The 17,151-nt window shown below is 35.9% G+C and overlaps 3 protein-coding genes and 1 pseudogene across 8 annotated transcripts; 3 read left to right on the top strand and 1 right to left on the bottom strand.

The window, feature by feature from the left end:
* Positions 1-1,112: 1,112 nt before the first annotated feature.
* LOC8267385 (NDR1/HIN1-like protein 26) lies at positions 1,113-2,428 on the top strand. Its single transcript, XM_002518497.4, has one exon. It carries the CDS (start codon positions 1,634-1,636, stop codon positions 2,315-2,317), a length of 684 nt encoding a protein of 227 aa, XP_002518543.1. The 5' UTR covers positions 1,113-1,633; the 3' UTR covers positions 2,318-2,428.
* A 4,392-nt stretch (positions 2,429-6,820) lies between these two features.
* Positions 6,821-9,243, top strand: LOC112534766 (annotated as a pseudogene).
* A 1,368-nt stretch (positions 9,244-10,611) lies between these two features.
* LOC8267388 (cysteine-rich receptor-like protein kinase 25) lies at positions 10,612-13,346 on the top strand. The gene is given in 8 exon segments (XM_048374909.1): positions 10,612-10,826; positions 10,828-11,354; positions 11,557-11,703; positions 11,799-11,920; positions 12,006-12,216; positions 12,315-12,552; positions 12,665-12,812; positions 12,923-13,346. Coding segments are annotated over 8 exon segments (1,875 nt in total). The 5' UTR covers positions 10,612-10,620; the 3' UTR covers positions 13,199-13,346.
* On the bottom strand, positions 12,820-16,676 carry LOC8267389 (probable UDP-3-O-acylglucosamine N-acyltransferase 2, mitochondrial). 6 transcript variants are annotated; one of them, XM_048374912.1, is made up of 11 exons: positions 16,466-16,676; positions 16,116-16,353; positions 15,957-16,033; positions 15,615-15,664; positions 15,350-15,414; positions 15,169-15,220; positions 15,009-15,079; positions 14,820-14,886; positions 14,495-14,566; positions 14,242-14,335; positions 12,820-13,139 (listed from the first exon to the last, which is right to left on the bottom strand). In XM_048374912.1, the coding sequence occupies exons 1-10, from the start codon at positions 16,590-16,592 to the stop codon at positions 14,267-14,269; spliced, it is 888 nt and encodes a 295-aa protein (XP_048230869.1). In that variant the 5' UTR covers positions 16,593-16,676; the 3' UTR covers positions 12,820-13,139; positions 14,242-14,266. The 6 variants fall into 6 exon arrangements, 5 of the variants coding, with proteins under 5 accessions (XP_048230869.1, XP_048230868.1, XP_048230867.1 ...); XM_048374911.1 differs by having other exon boundaries at positions 12,820-13,124; XM_048374910.1 differs by lacking the exon at positions 12,820-13,139 and having other exon boundaries at positions 14,071-14,335.
* Between the last annotated feature and the right edge of the window lie 475 nt (positions 16,677-17,151).

Below are 17,151 nucleotides of genomic sequence, written 5' to 3'. Positions count from 1 at the left end.
TAAATAATTAAGACATAATTATTAATTTTAAATAATTAAATATATAATATAAAAAATATAAATAAAAATTAGTATAAAAGAATTGATTCGAAAGTATTTGATGACACCTAGAGCTTAGTAAATTGAATCTCTTTTGTTTCTAATATTAAATAAATAAAAAAGAAATGCTTAAGGTTCATGCATGTTCCTGTCGGAATGAGGGATCTCTCAGTTTTTAAGTATTGAGGAAGACTAGCTTTGTTGCTACTGTTACTGTGTGCATGCACACACGTAGCTCTCTTTGTTTGCCGCCCCACCACAACTTATAACGACAGTTTTCTCTTACGCCACAACTTACTTTTGCTTCCAATCGTTTTCGAAACTTTCCTTTACTGTACCCATAAATCTAACCTTTCCCTTTTCTTTTTGTAAAAATACAGAAACTATTGCTCCACCCCTTTTGATAAAAACTCTCTATTGTCCTTTTCATTCAAATCTTCATTTTCCCTTTTCTTTTCTAAAAATTTAAAAATCTTCAATCTATATATATATCCAGAATTATTTGATTTTATTATATGCAATTAAATAGAAGTATTGTGTCCATACCAACATCGTAAACAACAATTTTCCATACTCTATGATGATATATATATATATATATATATATCAAAAAAGTCAAAAGAGCATATAGATACCATGTTCAAGTGATTCTCCTTAGAAGTGAATTTAATAGAATAACAATATATCAAATAGTAATTTATAAAAAATATAAAAAAAATTTGAAAAGTTTATACCTGATTATTGAGAGTGATTACTGAAAAAGAGAAAAGTATTCCTTTTCTATCCCAATTCTGTTATAATCATTCAATAAATTTCACATTTTCATGACCTAACCTCTTGTGTTAATAAAAATATCGAATTTTAACCTTCTTGATGCTCCTATCCTATTATTTATAAATAAATATATTTAAATGATAAAATATCAAACAATATATAATAGCAATGCTCTATAAATATTATATAATAAAAAAGAGCTCGTATAACTACATCCATCGAGAGTTGCTATCACTGATCGCTTTTTTCCCCCAATTTTATCGATAAAAAAAAAAAATTATATATATGTTTCTTAGATTCATCAATAATGGCGAGGAATAATATTTCATTTATTTGTTTTATTACTTGAGGTTCTGCCACACATATATTGTAATATATAACTAAACTTATTCTCTTTTAAAGTAAAAAAAAAAAAAGATTAGACAACAGTCACATTCTCTTTCAAATTCGTATATATACTTTACATGGAATGCAGGAAAAGAAACCCAATTCTATACCTTTATTCTGTTACACACAGGTGTTACATCCTTAGATATTGTGTTTAAATCACGATATAATCAAATACTGCTTCTGCTCTAATGCCCAGTACACTGCCTAAACACAGAGCATAATTAAAAGCAAAAAAGAAAATCATCTTAATTTTAAGGTAACCCTTTTTTGTTCTTTCTATGAAACAATTGCAATTGATAATATTCTTTTCTTCTCCATGCAAAACAAAACAAACCCTACATATTCCTTTAACGCTCACATTCTTTATTATTTAAATTAACGCTTCTGTTCATTGCAACTTCACCACAAAACTCTTCCCTCCACTTTGACAATGTACACCTCCGACAGGTTACCCGTTCGTCAATCTGGTCCCAGCCAGAACCCGAACCCAACCATTAAGCGCCACCACACCGCCCGCTACTATGCCCATCGGGTCCATGAGAGCCTCACAACCCGTGTCTCCAAGATTATTTGTGCCACTTTCTTGATCCTTCTTTTCCTCGTTGGCCTTGTTCTTTTCATTTTATGGCTCAGTTTACGACCCCATCGTCCTCGGGTCTTTTTAACAGATTTTTCGATCCCGGGTTTGGGTCAACCAAACGGGTTTGAGAATGCTCAGGTTATTTTCAACGTAACGGTCCGGAATTCAAACCAACATATTGGGTTTTATTACGGTAAAGTGGTCGGTTCGGTTTATTATAAAGAAATGCAGGTCGGGTACACGCAGGTATTGGATCAGTTTTATCAAGAACCGAAGAATACAACTGCTTTAAACGGGGTGCTAAGTGGAGCCACTTTGACCGTCAGTAGCCAGCGTTGGATGCAGTTCGTGAATGCCCGGGCGCAAGGGAGGGTGATGTTTGTTTTAGATATCTCATCAGATATTCGGTTTAAGGTGTCGACGTGGGGCAGTCATCACCATCGGATGCATGCCAGTTGTGAGGCTGTTGTGGGCTCTGATGGGTTCATCTTAGCAACTTATAGGAACAAGAAATGTCCTGTTTATTTCACTTGATTTGTGTTTGTTTGGTATTAGATTGAAGCATTTTCATTTCTTTTTATTTTATTACACTGTAATTTTTACCATTTTTTTTTTCTAATGCAACACTATTATATTTCTTGCTCACCCGTGCGCTATTTATTAGAATCATTCTTAAAATTACAGAAGCCATTCTTAATGTGCTTTAATTCTTCATTATTTAAGCAGTCCTTGTTGAAGAGCAAAATCAAAGTCCAACAGTACATAACCAACAATTATGGACCAACAGTTAAGGCCTCAGGACTAGTCAATATCATTGGCCAGAAAATCTAAGATTAGAAGCAACTTTTCTTTCCTAAAGAAGAAATGTTACTTCTACCAATCTCAGAATAGGAAAAAGAACGTTGACATAGAGCTTAGGGACTAATAGTATAACAATAAGACCGTTAAAACTCAATATGTATATATTATGGTCATACACTACCTGTAATCTCAGAATTCTGAGTTCATAATTCATCACAGATTAAATCAACAATAATTTCACATGGTATCAGAGCAGGAGTAATCCTGTCATCATCTACCCAACCAAACAGTCAACCACCCTTTCATCATGGCTTCCAACGATCTCACAAAATTAACCAATATTGTGTTAAAGGGCAACCAAAACTACTTCAAATGGTCGAGGGCTGTCTATATCAGCCTCAGTAGCAGAAAAAAGCTCGGGTTCATCATGGGAACCCGAAGCAAACCACATATAAACAACCCAAATCAACCATCAAAGGAGGAAATTGAAGCAATCGAAGATTGGCAGACGACTGACCACATGGTTATGTCCCTTCTGACCAACACGATGGAGCCTCAGATTGCCAGATTGTGCATGTTACTGGCATCATCACAGGCAGTGTGGAAAAAAATAAAAAATCTCTACGGGCAGGAGCAAAATTTCGCCCATATTTTCAATTTAAAGCAAGAGCTAGCACAAATTAAATAAAGAACTAGGTCCAGCACAAGTTATGCAACCGAAGTGCTAACTCGGTGGGAGGAACTTCAGAGCTACTCCCGCCCACGACTGATCCAGAAGAAGCAAGAAAAAGAACGGAGCAAGATTTAGTTTTTACTTACCTGGGTGGGCTCGATTCGAGCTACGAAGCATTGTGGTCTTGAATTTTACTGTCCAACAACTTACCCAGGCTCGATGCAGTCATAGCCCTCATACAACAAGAGGATACTAGATGCATCACCATAGGGACAGTGAGCAACCAAGAAACCGACAATAGAGCCTTTGCCTCGCACCTCTTATACTCGCGAGAGTCGGTTCGAGAGAGGGGAGCGCCCGCCAGCGTCGAGAGGTGCGACCACTGCAAGAAGCAGAGGCACTCTCACGAGCGCTGCTGGCATCTTCACCCTCACCTTCAGCCGACTCTCAATAGAGCCGAACAAGGGATAAGCGGGGGGAGGCGAGAGCGAGAGAGGGAAGAAAGGAAGAGGTTCGGTGGCTTGGGTGTGCTGAACGCATATAACCCTAATGGTTATAATGCGGGTCGTGAGTTAGGTAGGGATGTGAATAACGGGTCGGATGTGTTTAATTGAACCCGACCCGACATCACCGACCCGGCCCGATTCGGCAGCACCGACTGGCCCAGCTCATTTGGACCAACCTAGCCCGACCCAACATCACTGACCCGGCCCGACCCATTTAGACCGACCCGGCTCAAGAAACCCGACTCGGTTTGACTCTATTAATTGGACTGACCTAAATCTAACAGAGAAATCATAAATCTCCCAGCTTATATTTCAGCTTCAGTCCATTATTCAGCCAACTCGTAGGTCAGGTTTGGTATCACAACCTCTTATAAATTCTTTCAATAACTCATCTAATTGGTTAATTGATTCCGGGGCCACGGATCACATGACGTGGGACGTCACCAAATTATATAATTTTGTGACCACTCCTTCCAGTCATGTGACCGTTGCCAATAGGCATCAAGCTAAAATCTTTAGTTTTGGCTCATTAAAATTATTACATACTGATATTTACAATGTTCTTCACTTACCGGATTTTCAACCCAATCTTATATCCGTTTGGTAAGATTACTAGCACTTTAAATTGCAATGTTATTTTCTCACCATCTGCAGTCTTGTTTCAGGATCGAGTCACAGGGAAGACGATTGGTGAAGGCCGCCTTGAGAATGGCCTCTATTACCTCAATAACTCTCCAACCCAGTGTCTAGTATCAACCAATCCTATCCGCCAAGACATTTTGCTCCACCAGCGGTTTGGGCATCCGTCCGATAGAGTCCTAAACTAGCCTTTTTGTCTCAATATGAACACTAATTATTGTGAAATTTGCAAACTTGCTAAACATACTAGATTGTCTTTTCCTGTGTCTTCTACAACATCAGAAAATATGTCTGATTTAATTCATTTTGGCGTTTGGGGACCTGCCCCCATTCTTTCTTACAATCACTTTTATTATTTTATCACGTTTATTGATAGCTACTCTTGCATCACCTGGGTCTATTTGTTAAAAGGCAAAAATAATATTTTTTTCTGCTTCCAAAATTTCTTCCATTTTATTCAAAACCAGTATGCCAAAATTAAAATTTTTCGGTCAGATAATGACACTTACATAAATAAAATGGGGCTTCTGAACGGAAAAACCGTCATCTTCTTGAAGTCACCAGATCTATTTTTTTTCAAAATAATGTCCCTCATATGTTTTGGTCGGATGCCCTCCTGACTGCTGCGTACCTTATCAATCGCCTACCTAGCCCGATGTTGAAAAATCTTAGGCCTCTAGAAATTCTCAAAGGAAGAAAAATAGAATTATGACACATTTGAGTTTTTGGGTGCACGACCTTTGTCCATGTTAGACGTGCTCATAAACTTTACCAGAGTTCTGTGAAAACAGTATTCCTAGGGTATTTCTCTGAAAAAAAAGGGTATAAATGTTACGACCCTTCCTCGCATAAGACTTATCTTTCTAGGGATATGTCTTTTGATGAATGTACCCCTTATTTCATGAATACCTCTCCACACACTCATGAGTCATCTACTTTGTTATTTCCCGATAACTCTTCCTTTTTTGACAATTCAACATTGGACATAGAGCCGCTTTCTAAGGCGCTTCCCGAAACTACCTCTTCCGGGGGAGCCAATATCCTTCCCAAGGCAACTCCTTCATAGGGAGATAATGAGTCACAGGTTGAAGCAATTGCCACGAGAAGATCATCCAGACTTACTTGCCCCCTGTCAGACTAAGGGACTATGTGTCCCACCAAATCTAATTCATATAAGACCTATCTAAGCAATCTCGCCACTCACACTGAGCCCTCTTCCTTCTATGAAGCTAACACCAACTCTAACTGGTGCAAGACTATGGAGGAAGAACTTCAGGCTCTTGAGAAAAATGCCACCTGGGAATTAGTATCTCTTCCGCCAAATAAAAAATCGGTTGGGTGTAAATGGGTGTACAAAATTAATTATAAGCATGATGGAACGATTGAGCGAGATAAGGCTAGATTAGTAGTAAAAGGCTTCACTCAAACATATGGGGTAGACTATCAGGAAACCTTTGCTCCTGTAGCAAAAATGAGCATTGTTCGCATTTTATTATCTGTTGCTGTTAACTCAGGATGGAGCTTATTTCAAATGGATGTTAAGAACGCATTTCTTCAGGGGACCCTCGAAGAAGAAGTCTACATGACCCTGCCTCTAGGTTACAAACCTACAACTGATTAATCCCTGGTATGTAAGCTAAAAAGGGCCATCAATGGATTAAAACAGTCCCCAAGAGCATGGTATGCCAAGCTAAGCCACTTTCTCTTAAGAATTAATTTTGTTAAATGTGCTTCTGATTCCTCTATGTTTGTCAGACGCAATCATACATACATTGTCATTGTCCTTGTATATGTTGATGACATCATCATAACAGGTAACAATAATAAAGAAATTGAAGAAGTCAAACAAAAACTAAAAAAAGAATTTGATATTAAAGATCTCGGTCAGCTATCTTACTTCCTTGGAATAGAAATAGCCAAATCTCATAAAGGTCTATTTCTATCCCAAAGAAAGTATGTTCTTGACCTTTTAAAGGAAACGAGAAAAATAGGGGCTAAACCTATATATACAACAAGGAAACTAAAATCAAACTTAACCTAGAAGATGGCGATCCTTTAGATAATATAGGGCACTATTAGCGTTTAGTAGGAAAACTAATTTATCTCACTGTCACCAGACCAGATATCACTTATGCAGTAAGCATGATAAGTCAGTCTATGCATGCCCCTCACACTAGTCATTTGGATGCTATTGATTAGATTCTTAGGTATCTCAAAGGCTCCCCTAGTCAAGGTATTTTAATGAAAAATAATAATGCGAATGATATAGTAGGTTTTTCTGATGCAGATTAGGCTGGAAGCTGTGACAGAAAATCAACCTCTGGATTCTGCACCTTTGTAGGAGGCAATATAGTAACGTGGAAAAGCAAGAAACAAACCATTACTGCAATATCCAGCGCAGAAGCATAATACAGAGCAATGTCATCTACTGTCAGTGAGCTAATATGGATCAAACAAGTTCTCGCAGACATGGGAATTGAATGCAAAGGACCAATGAAAATGCACTGTGATAATCAAGCAGCAAGACACATTGCTTCAAACCCAGTTTTCCATGAACGTACCATGCACATCGAAGTAGACTGCCACTTCATAAGTGAAAAAGTCCAATATGGCGAAATCAAAACTCCATTTATCAGAAGCCACGAACAGCTAGCAGACGTTCTCACAAAGGCCCTAAATAAAACTCATCATCAACATCTTCTTATCAAGATGGGATCGATCAACCTATTCGAACCCAACTTGAGAGGGAGTGTTGAAGAGCAAAATCAAAGTCCAACATTACATAACCAACAGTTATGGACCAGCAGTCAAAGCTTCAGAACTAGTCAACATCATTGGCTAGAAAATCTGAGATTAGGAGCAACCTTTCTTCACTAAGAAAGAAAGGTCACTTCTACCAACCTCAGAATAGGAAGAAGAACGTTGACATAGAGCTTAGGGGCTAATAGCATAGCAATAAGACCGTTACAACTCAATATGTATATATTATGGTCATACACTACTTCTAATCTCAGAATTCTGAGTTCATAATTCTTCACAGATTAAATCAACAATAATTTGCCCTCTACACAATGACACCAAGGCACATCTCTATCTCTGGTTGCCTGGAAGTTATATGCCTAATGGGTTCAATCTATTACAATCAATATCATCATCAAACTTGAAAAATTTCGAACCCCCTCTAACAGCTTGGCGTCTGATTACGAAACATGAATATAAAGCTCCAAAATAGTCATACAGCCAAGCTAACTAAAGAAAAAAGAGAATTAAAGATGTTTTAAAAACTCTATGATGTGATTTCCTTAAAGTCATGTAAATTTATTTTCTTGTACAATTAGTGTCTCTAATTTGCCTGCATGGAATTCTGGGCTGGCAATACTTTATACTTATTAGACCATTGAGGTTTTCCTTTGTTCCATTCTGACGAGGGAAATGAAAGCCTTCAGGAAAGCGATAAATAGTTATATTATAGCACTAACAATTAGCAAGGCGTAGCTAGGAAGCGGCTATTTCCCTTGCACCTTTTTCTCCCAGAAAAATATAATCTGCCAGTTAACCTTTGCCCTACTGAATCATGAAAGCAAAAACAGCATGCTGAAGGAAAGCATATATTTCTTTCTACTTGAAACTTTAACCTGCAGTGTTCCTCTCATAACTTCTATCCTTCAACATAAAATACAAAGCTTCTTACCTTTCTTCTCACTCAAAGCAAATTCAGCTTCTAAAAAAACCTTAAATTCATTCTAAAATGGATGGCAGATACTTAAAAAAAGCAACTGTCTCAACATCTAAACAAAGAAGATAATAATTTAAAATGTGTGGACTCAAAATATAACGTCTACTTATGGCTTCTTCAAGTTACAGTCCTAGCAGGCCTCGTTGCTCTTTGTTTATAGCTAGCTTTACGTCTTAAAGACCCAACCTTCACGATTGTAGAGATTTCTGTCCCAAAGACTAATAACCAGAGTTCTTCTGAAGCTGGAGATGGGAATCAAGATCGTACCCTTATTATATATAGCCTTGAAATTAGCAATTCGAACAAGGACTCCAGAATCTACTATGATGATATCTTCTTGATATTCTATTTTGAAAGGATACAGTTGGAAAGAGCAAACTTTCATTTTTCCATCAAGACAAGGGAAAAAGCGTTGAAGTTATGGACCATGTGGATTCAAGTCAGAAGATAGAGGAAGCTCTTACCAGAGCAATTTCGAATGGAAAAGCTGAACTGAAGGTTGAGTTATCGACTAAGATTCTATGTAAAACTTGGTGTATTAAAAGTAAACACCATGGAATCAACTTGCGTGCTAGTATTCCTGTTGGAGCAGATGGGAAAATATCAGGCAAGAATAAAGAGATTAAGCTATCCAAGAAATGGATATCAAGGGCTACTAGATTTCTTTGAGAAATTGTATATAATTTATCCTGTGTTCTGTTTCTACGTCATTTTGGATTATATTGTTTAGTTTTTTTTTTTTTTTTTTTAAAATTTTGGATGTTGCTATATTGTTTGATGTATAACAAAGGATACCATAAATTGAGTTTAGATAGTTTTTCAATTATAAATTAATTGGAAGAGACTTCAAACTTACGACATTATAACTGTTAAAATTTGAAAGAAAAAAAAAAAAAGAAAGAAAAATTGCATGATTTGAAAGGACTAATTATTGGTTGTTCATGGATTTGATAGAGACGACCATAAGACATAGTAAAAGTTGGTAGGTGTAATCCCAATTACAGATTTGGAGTCTTGTTTAGTAAAGAAATTCTGGACTTTTTACAAAGCAGTCCACCGCCAATTTGATTTCTTTTCTCCCCTTAAAGATAAGACATGATTCACGTTTTCTTTTGTCCATATTCGCATCAAATGTTTTTATTCAAAAGAGGAACAAAATTTAAAAGAAGTCAACAAAATTGAAAAAGGAAAGAAAAAAAAACTCATAATGATTTCTGTGCATAACATTTCATCAAAACTTGTAGCTTTTCTGCTGTAATTTTCTGTAACTATAAGCATCAGACTTTTATCATAAATATTAGGTATATTTTTTTTAGTAATTACTTCTTGAATGTATATATTTTGATTTTCCTCATCATAATACAATTATCAAATGATCATTTCTGGAAAAGCAATTAAAAGAAAAAGAGAGAGCTTTTCTTTATCTTTCTTTCGAGAGGTCCATTGTATGTAACTCAGGAATCTAACATATGATTACAATTAGGATAAGGTGTAAAGGGATTTATTTACTTGATGGAAGTACTGGCTTTTCTTTTCTTTTCCCAATTCCCACTGCGCCACCATATAATAATCCTTTTTCTCCTTTCCTTTAAGCTCATGGCCTTACAGTCAAACCTGCATTTTATTTCTAATAACTTTCTAATTAAGAAAGCTTATCCATGCCAGGAATAACACATATATATACCCAGTGCTGCAATTTTCCTTTCTCTATATATGATCTCCAAACTATTTAACTTCAAATTATGTTTTCATTTTTTTACTTCTCCAGCTTCTCGGTTCTTAACCTTTTTGTTTTCTTGAAAAGTAAATTCAATAAAGTTTAATATTCGCTTCAGATAGTTAAAGGAAATAAATACAGTACTATCTTATCTAATCGTGCTTTTGTGGACTCAAAATTGGTCGCTTCTTTTCCATCCGAACTTATTCCACAATGGGACACATTATCCACAATTATGTTGTCTTCTCATGTACAGCATGCACCGTGTTGATTCCTGAAAATGCGACAATTAAGAGCCGCCTTTGGGGTGGAAGATATAATTTTGCCATAATAACAACCAAAAAGCAAGGAATGAGATGAAACTAAAAGAAAATTACATAAGAATGTAGCATATGTGCAACAGAGAATGTTTCCCTTTATATAGCTCCCATTGCCATTGGGCTAGTAGCTCACATTTAAGTGTCTGCTTCCTTGTAGTATAGGACGTCAGGAATTTCGAATTCACAATTCATTTTCCTTTTCTCGTTTTATAGAAAAAAATAATAATATTTACCTGATAGTGGTTATTAATCTCAGGGTACACACAGGCAAAACCTGAGAACTTTGAATCTTCCTCTTCTACTTCAAAATTTGCGGCTTCCCATTGCATTTTCCCCTGAAATATCAGTTGCACAATCAGTCTTATTCTAACCAAATAAATTTAATCATTGCTTTACTCCAGCTATTTATAACATAAAAAATTTTAGCAAGTATGTTTCATATCAAATGATGATGAAACTCTTTGCAATTCTTTGTATTATTAGGTTGCTCAACCATAGGGTTGAAGCTACAGAAAATCCAGTTTACATTAGCTGCTCAAGATCCACTGATTTCACTGCTAACAGTACCTACCAAGCCAATCTTGATATAGTCCTTTCTTCTCTCCTCTCCAATTCTACCAGCCAAAACGGTTTCTACAGTTTCAGTGCTGGACACAGTCTACGGCAGCTTCTTTTGCAGAGGAGATCTCACAACTGAAAATTGCAAAGATTGTGTCATGAATGCTACTAAGGATATGAATCTTAACTGCTCCGGCCACAGACAGTCCATCATTTGGTACGACCAGTGTATGGTGCGATACTCCAACAACAATTTCTTCTCCATCATGGAGTCGGAGCCTCATTTTATCGGTAAAAACACAGAGAACATAGAACACCCAGATCATTTCATTGATAAACTGGTAGATATGATGGATCACTTGGTGTCAGGACTTGTCAGGAACTATCACTTGTCATCATTGGAAAAGAAGTACGCTACTAAAAGAGAGAAATTTCCCTTGTTCAGAGTCTACAGCTTTGCAGAGTGCATTCCTGATATATCTGCACCTGATTGTAGAAAGTGTTTGGAAAAAGCCATTTCATATCTTCCAGTTTGCTGCAGTGAGAAAATTGGGAGTAGGGTGTTGCTTCCGAGTTGCTCTATTAGGTACGAGACATATAATTTCTACGACATCCCAGAAGGTATGTATATATTTAATCTGATGTAACGGTTCAATTCATTTGCTTCTGATTTTATCTTCCACAGCAAGCATAGGAGGGAAAAGAATGAATTAGGATTAGTGAGGACTGAAAATCTTTTCCCTAAACGAATTTTGTTTTTTTTTTTTTTTGTCGGCTCAAGCATAAAACTTAAGTTCACCTTTTTAGTTTTTGATGGAGGCAGGAGGCCATGGTCATTCAGGTTTGTTCCGAATAATTGCGGCCGTAGTTTCTGTAGCAGTTGTCGCTGTGATGATTTATGCTATAGTATACTGGTTCTTTAGAAGGAGAAGGTTGAAAAAGTGCAGCCGTACACTAGATGAAATAATTGGTAACTAAATACGAACCAAATTATAAAGATGCAACCTTATTTTGCTTTTATTGTTATATTAATGAGTGTTAATGTAATTACTTTTGGTTGTGTAGATCAGAGAGAATATTCAAATATAGAATCCATGAAGTTTAGTTTGAGTAAGATTAAAGCTGCCACCAATAACTTCTCAGATGATAACAAGCTAGGTGAAGGGGGATTTGGTGCAGTATACAAGGTACAAAAAAAAAAAATTCAACGAGTTCTTTGCATTTACAATTGCAAGCAGCACAATTTCTGACGGGATGAGATTTGTTTATCAGGGTACACTTCCTAATGGACAGGATATAGCTGCAAAAAGGCTGTCTAGGTGCTCTGTCCAAGGTGCAGAAGAATTCAAGAATGAAATTGAATCGGTAACTAAGCTTCAACACAGAAATCTAGTAAGGTTGCTAGGACTTTGCTTTGAAGCTGAAGAAAAGATACTTGTCTATGAGTTTGTGCCCAATAGAAGCCTTGACTACTTTTTATTTGGTTAGCTTCTTTGTTATTTTCACCTTCAATTTGATTGGATTATATAGTTCTGTGAAATCTTAAATTCTAACATGAAAACTTTTCTTAACATTGTACAGATGTAAGAAAGAAGGACCAATTAGATTGGCCAAAACGGTACAAGATTATTGTAGGGATTGCTAGAGGCCTTCTTTACTTGCATGAAGATTCTCGGCTTAGAATTATACACCGTGATCTCAAAGCTAGCAATGTGTTATTAGACAGCGACATGAATCCAAGAATTTCAGATTTTGGAACTGCAAGAATATTTGGTGTTGATCAAATTGAAGGAAGTACAAATAGAATAGTGGGTACATAGTAAGTAATGGATTATTTTCTACTCAAACTTTAGTTCTTTTGCCTTTTTTAATTCATATGTCAAATGTTTACTGTATTCTAATGGTATTGTAATGTCGATTACACGTTGCAGTGGTTACATGTCTCCAGAGTATGTAGCATTTGGAAATTTCTCAGTGAAATCTGATGTTTTCAGTTTCGGTGTCCTGATTATAGAGCTCATAAGTAGCAGGAGAAATGGCAGCTCTAGATCAGAATGTGGTGAAGGCCTGCTAGATACTGTAAGTATAGACAAACTGTATTAACAATACTTTCCTTCATCTTCAAGGTCAGAGGATATCACTCGTTCAAAACTTTAAATGCAGCTTTTCTGTACTTATTATATTTACAGGCTTGGAAGCATTGGACAAATGGAACACCTTTAGAATTAATGGATTCAACTTTAAGAGAATCCTGTTCCATAAATGAAGTGATCAGAGGTGTCCATATCGGTCTACTATGTGTCCAAGAAGATACAGAAGTTCGGCCAACCATGGCAGCGGTGGTTGCTATGCTCACTGGTGACACTGCTAGTCTGCCAATTCCTCGGCAACCTGCATTCACCAAGTCTAGCGCAGTACAATCATATGCGACAAGTTCTACAAGCTCAAATCAGTTTATCTGCTAATATTAAGTAAGTCATCACTGTCTTCAGCTGAATAGAATCATGTACTGGATAATGGTTTGTAACAAAACATGTCCTCTGCCTAATGTGGCGTGAATGAATTCTAGTTGACGTAACTAAATTATACAACTCTTAGCATTTCTTGCTGCCAGAGTCTGCCTACGATAACTCCAAGTAGGAAACACAATTTTGTGAAAAAGGTGCACATCAAGTCTACATTCTTGTTTTACAAGTATCACCAAGTATTTCTTCTTTCTTTTCCTTCATTTCTTTTTTCTTTTCACCAGATCAAACCGTGCTTGACTTGTTTTTCACATGGTAAGTGAACTAAATCCTGAGGCCATCTCTTTGTTGCTGCATACATTATATAGTTTTGTAGTCGGATCTTTAACTTTTATCCGCTACGTTGAATTGAGAATTATATATTCGAAAGTTTACTTGGCAAAGTCTGAATAATGCCGGAAAAATCAAAGCTTAATTTATTTAATCATCATCTTTACAGATAGATACCTGAAAATTCCACATTAGATTGGGCATTCACACTTCAGTGGCATCCTTGCGTCTACTTTATGGGTATAATATAATAATATGATGCTCAATTTTATAATTATATACGTCGGAAACATTGACCCGTAATCAAGACTTCTTTTCAATATTCTTATATATTAAAATGTTTCCAATTATCTTAAGTGGAGGCTTATCTGTTTGTGTATATATGTGATGTTAAAATAAGATCGAACTACAATTTTGCAAGGAAGAGGAGTAATCATTTGGATTCTAAAAATTAGATTATTACCATAATAAATATCTCTAAATTAAATGTCAGACAAAATTTTTCAAAGCTAACATACTTTGGCGAGCATCAATGGAATTACGTGAGACAGAATACTGTTCCTGCCACAGATTACGAAACAAATGCGTTTTTCCACTTGTAAATTAAAGAGAAGAATCTCTAACAGGCTGCTACGGGTTTTTTAAAAAAGAAAAAAATTTGCCACACTTGCATTTTAAATTGGTGACTTGGAATGACTACAGGATTCAGTTACCTATTGCATTCAGCTTCTAACAACTCTATAACGCTTTCTTCTTTGATATCCAGCAGCAGTAAGCCACTTGTCTTCGCCATTCACGAATCGGAACCTGCTAAGCAATCAAACTGAATGAATCACATATGAATTTCATATCTGATACACTTAAGAGTGTGAACAGAGACCAAAAACTTTGACTGTTACAATCATATTTCTCATCAACCCATGTTACTATATCAGATGAAAGAAAGAACAAAATGATGAATCTTACAGCAGGGAATCCACCATAGTCCCCAGGCTCTCTTATGTCCTTGGTGACGCAACTATTAGCTGCCAGCCGGACCTGCATTACCAAATAAATTAAATAACTAATTATTAATACCATAACATCTATAGTAGTTGAGAGAAGGCTTACGGACATGTTTGCTCTAAACAAAGAATGATAGAACCGAAGGCCATGTATTTAGTTGATGCAGATAAACATAAAATCAAAATAGAAAATAAAGGTACATCAACACCTTGGACATAAATTTGATCAATTGACTAACTATTGTTCACTAGCTTACTTGCTTAGAATCAAGTAACTGATTACGTACCCTTGAAGCAATAGAGACATGATCACGAACTGCAACCCTTCCCCCTAAAGTAACGTAGTCTCCTATTCTAAACAAGAAAAGAACAATAAAAAAGTACATTAACATTAGCTTGAGCATTTACAAAATCAAAAAATCAACAGAATTTATTTAAAACAAATAAATATTCCATCTAAAGGAGAAGCGACTCACGTCACAGAACCTGCAATCCCAACTTGTCCACAAAGCATGCAAGTCTTCCCAATAACTACATTATGACCAATCTGAAAAGCCAAGCAGAAGGGCAGTCATATCACAACAAAAAAATCACCATCAAGATAATAACACAGAGGAAGTGAAAACTGCAACTCACTTGAACTAAATTGTCTATCTTGGAATGATCACCAATTACTGTGTCTCGCCAACTACATAATCAAATAGATCACATACTTAGTGCTCCACATTGAACCATGTCCAAGTGCAGACGTGGTTCGTTGATTAGCAAACACATATGAGTGATAAGTTGGAGATATCTAAAGCCAAGTACACCTCACCTTCCTCTGTCAATGCATGTGTTTGCCCCAATCTCTACGTGGTTCCCTATCCTAGCACTTAGTAACTGGATAAAGTACAATGTAAGATCATTTAGCCAAATTCCAAAAGACAACTTCATATCTCAGTGCATCATAAGCCTAAATCAATCATCTAATCTAAATGGTTGTGTTTGTGTGACCATGGGTGCACATGCGTGACAGACTCTGAGAGAGAGAAGCAGACAAATAAATTAATCGAGTGTGCTTTAAAAATAAGAAAACGGACTTGAGGCTTCTTCACCATGCTTCCCTGCTCGTCTACAAAAAACCCGAATCCTGTGGAGAAAAAGCGCAAGAGTCATTTTTAAGGGGAAAATAAGAGTAGTTCACTTGACCAAGGGATGAGTAGAAAATATAATAAGATATTAAAAAAAAACAAGTCAAATAGTAGCTCTAATAAAACCTTACTTTCAGGAATTACGTGGAAAAAGAGGCAGTAAGACGTGAAAAACAAACAGAAATTACAAACTACCACAGCTTGTCAAAATATCCCAACAAGTTCTTGCTTGTTTTTGTTAATTGATTAAACAATAAGAATTTACGTACTTCAAAATGATCCAAAGCTTACCATCTTGACCAATGGAAACTCCATTGTGGATTACACATGAATCACCTATAGTACAATTACGAAGTGAAACATTATACCTGCACCGGATTAACTTTCCTATTTAGAACTCAAACATAAATCGTTAAACTAAACAATGCTATGGCAAAGCTTTTCTTTTTCCTTTTGATTCGCATAAAGAAGATACTAGACCCTATCTTTGCAGATTGACCAACAGTAACATCAGGTCCTATAACGGCTCCTGATCCAACATAAACATTAGCACCCAAAGCAGCTTTAGAATGAACTACTGCACCAATTTCGACGAGCGCCGTTGGGTCGATATGAACTGATTTGTGGATAACTCCACCTCCATTTTGCCATTTAGAAAACTCTAGGCAATTTGTTGCGGTGCCATCTACTAATCTTGAAAGAAAAGAACGCAAAGAAAGTCCCAGTTAGTGTATAACAGTCTCAGATGCATTTTACCGAACAGGTCATGTGCATTAGGATAGAGGATCTCTATAACATACAACTGTTCGAAAAGTTTTGAATTTGATTAAACGAAGGCAATCTACAGAAGTTACGGATAGCGTAACGCAGCATACATAAAGCGGGAACATGTCTGATATAAGATGATCTGCGAATAGAAATTGCCATTTGATCAGGAGTGCCAGTGACCAAGAACAGGGGGGGATTTGACGGGTCAAAAGTAAATGTTTATTTTGGGCTTGGGCTAAACAGCATGTCATTCTCCAGATGGGTTTTATCCCATTTTTATAATTTATGATAAATAATTATTATTTTAAAATTATATTTAATAGTTTAATAATTATAATTTGTTAGTGAAGTTTTAATTTTAACTTTTATTAAAATATTTTTAATAAAAAATATATGAGCTAAGGAAAATTATTGTATCTTTAATTATTATAAGATATCTTTATTAATTATATTATTAAAAATAGTATAATAAAATAAGTTATATTTATAAATATTATATTTTTAATGGTACTAAATATATTAACAATAATTATTAATAATTTTTATTAAATGGTCTAATTTATTAATTACCAGTTATCAATTATTAGCGATCAACTACTATCTGCATTGAGCATTGATCAAACAGACCCTAAATAAACAATGATAAAATATTTGAATTTCCAATAAAATGACAAATTAGAGCATACAGAATGAGATGAAATTGATCTATATAATGAGG

Source organism: Ricinus communis, chromosome 5 (assembly GCF_019578655.1).
Source record: "Ricinus communis isolate WT05 ecotype wild-type chromosome 5, ASM1957865v1, whole genome shotgun sequence".
NCBI lineage: Eukaryota > Viridiplantae > Streptophyta > Magnoliopsida > Malpighiales > Euphorbiaceae > Ricinus > Ricinus communis.
This window is presented reverse-complemented; position numbering and strand designations above follow the sequence as displayed.

Coding starts and splice junctions, on each gene's coding strand:
- LOC8267389 (XM_048374912.1), bottom strand. CDS start 16,592: ATGGCAATTTCTATTCGCAGATCATCTTATATCAGACATGTTCCCGCT. Junction 15,665..15,956: donor AGTTTCCATTGGTCAAGATG/GTAAGCTTTGGA, acceptor TTTTCTCCACAG/GATTCGGGTTTTTTGTAGAC. Junction 14,336..14,494: donor ACTATGGTGGATTCCCTGCT/GTAAGATTCATC, acceptor ATTGCTTAGCAG/GTTCCGATTCGTGAATGGCG.
- LOC8267385 (XM_002518497.4), top strand. CDS start 1,634: ATGTACACCTCCGACAGGTTACCCGTTCGTCAATCTGGTCCCAGCCAG.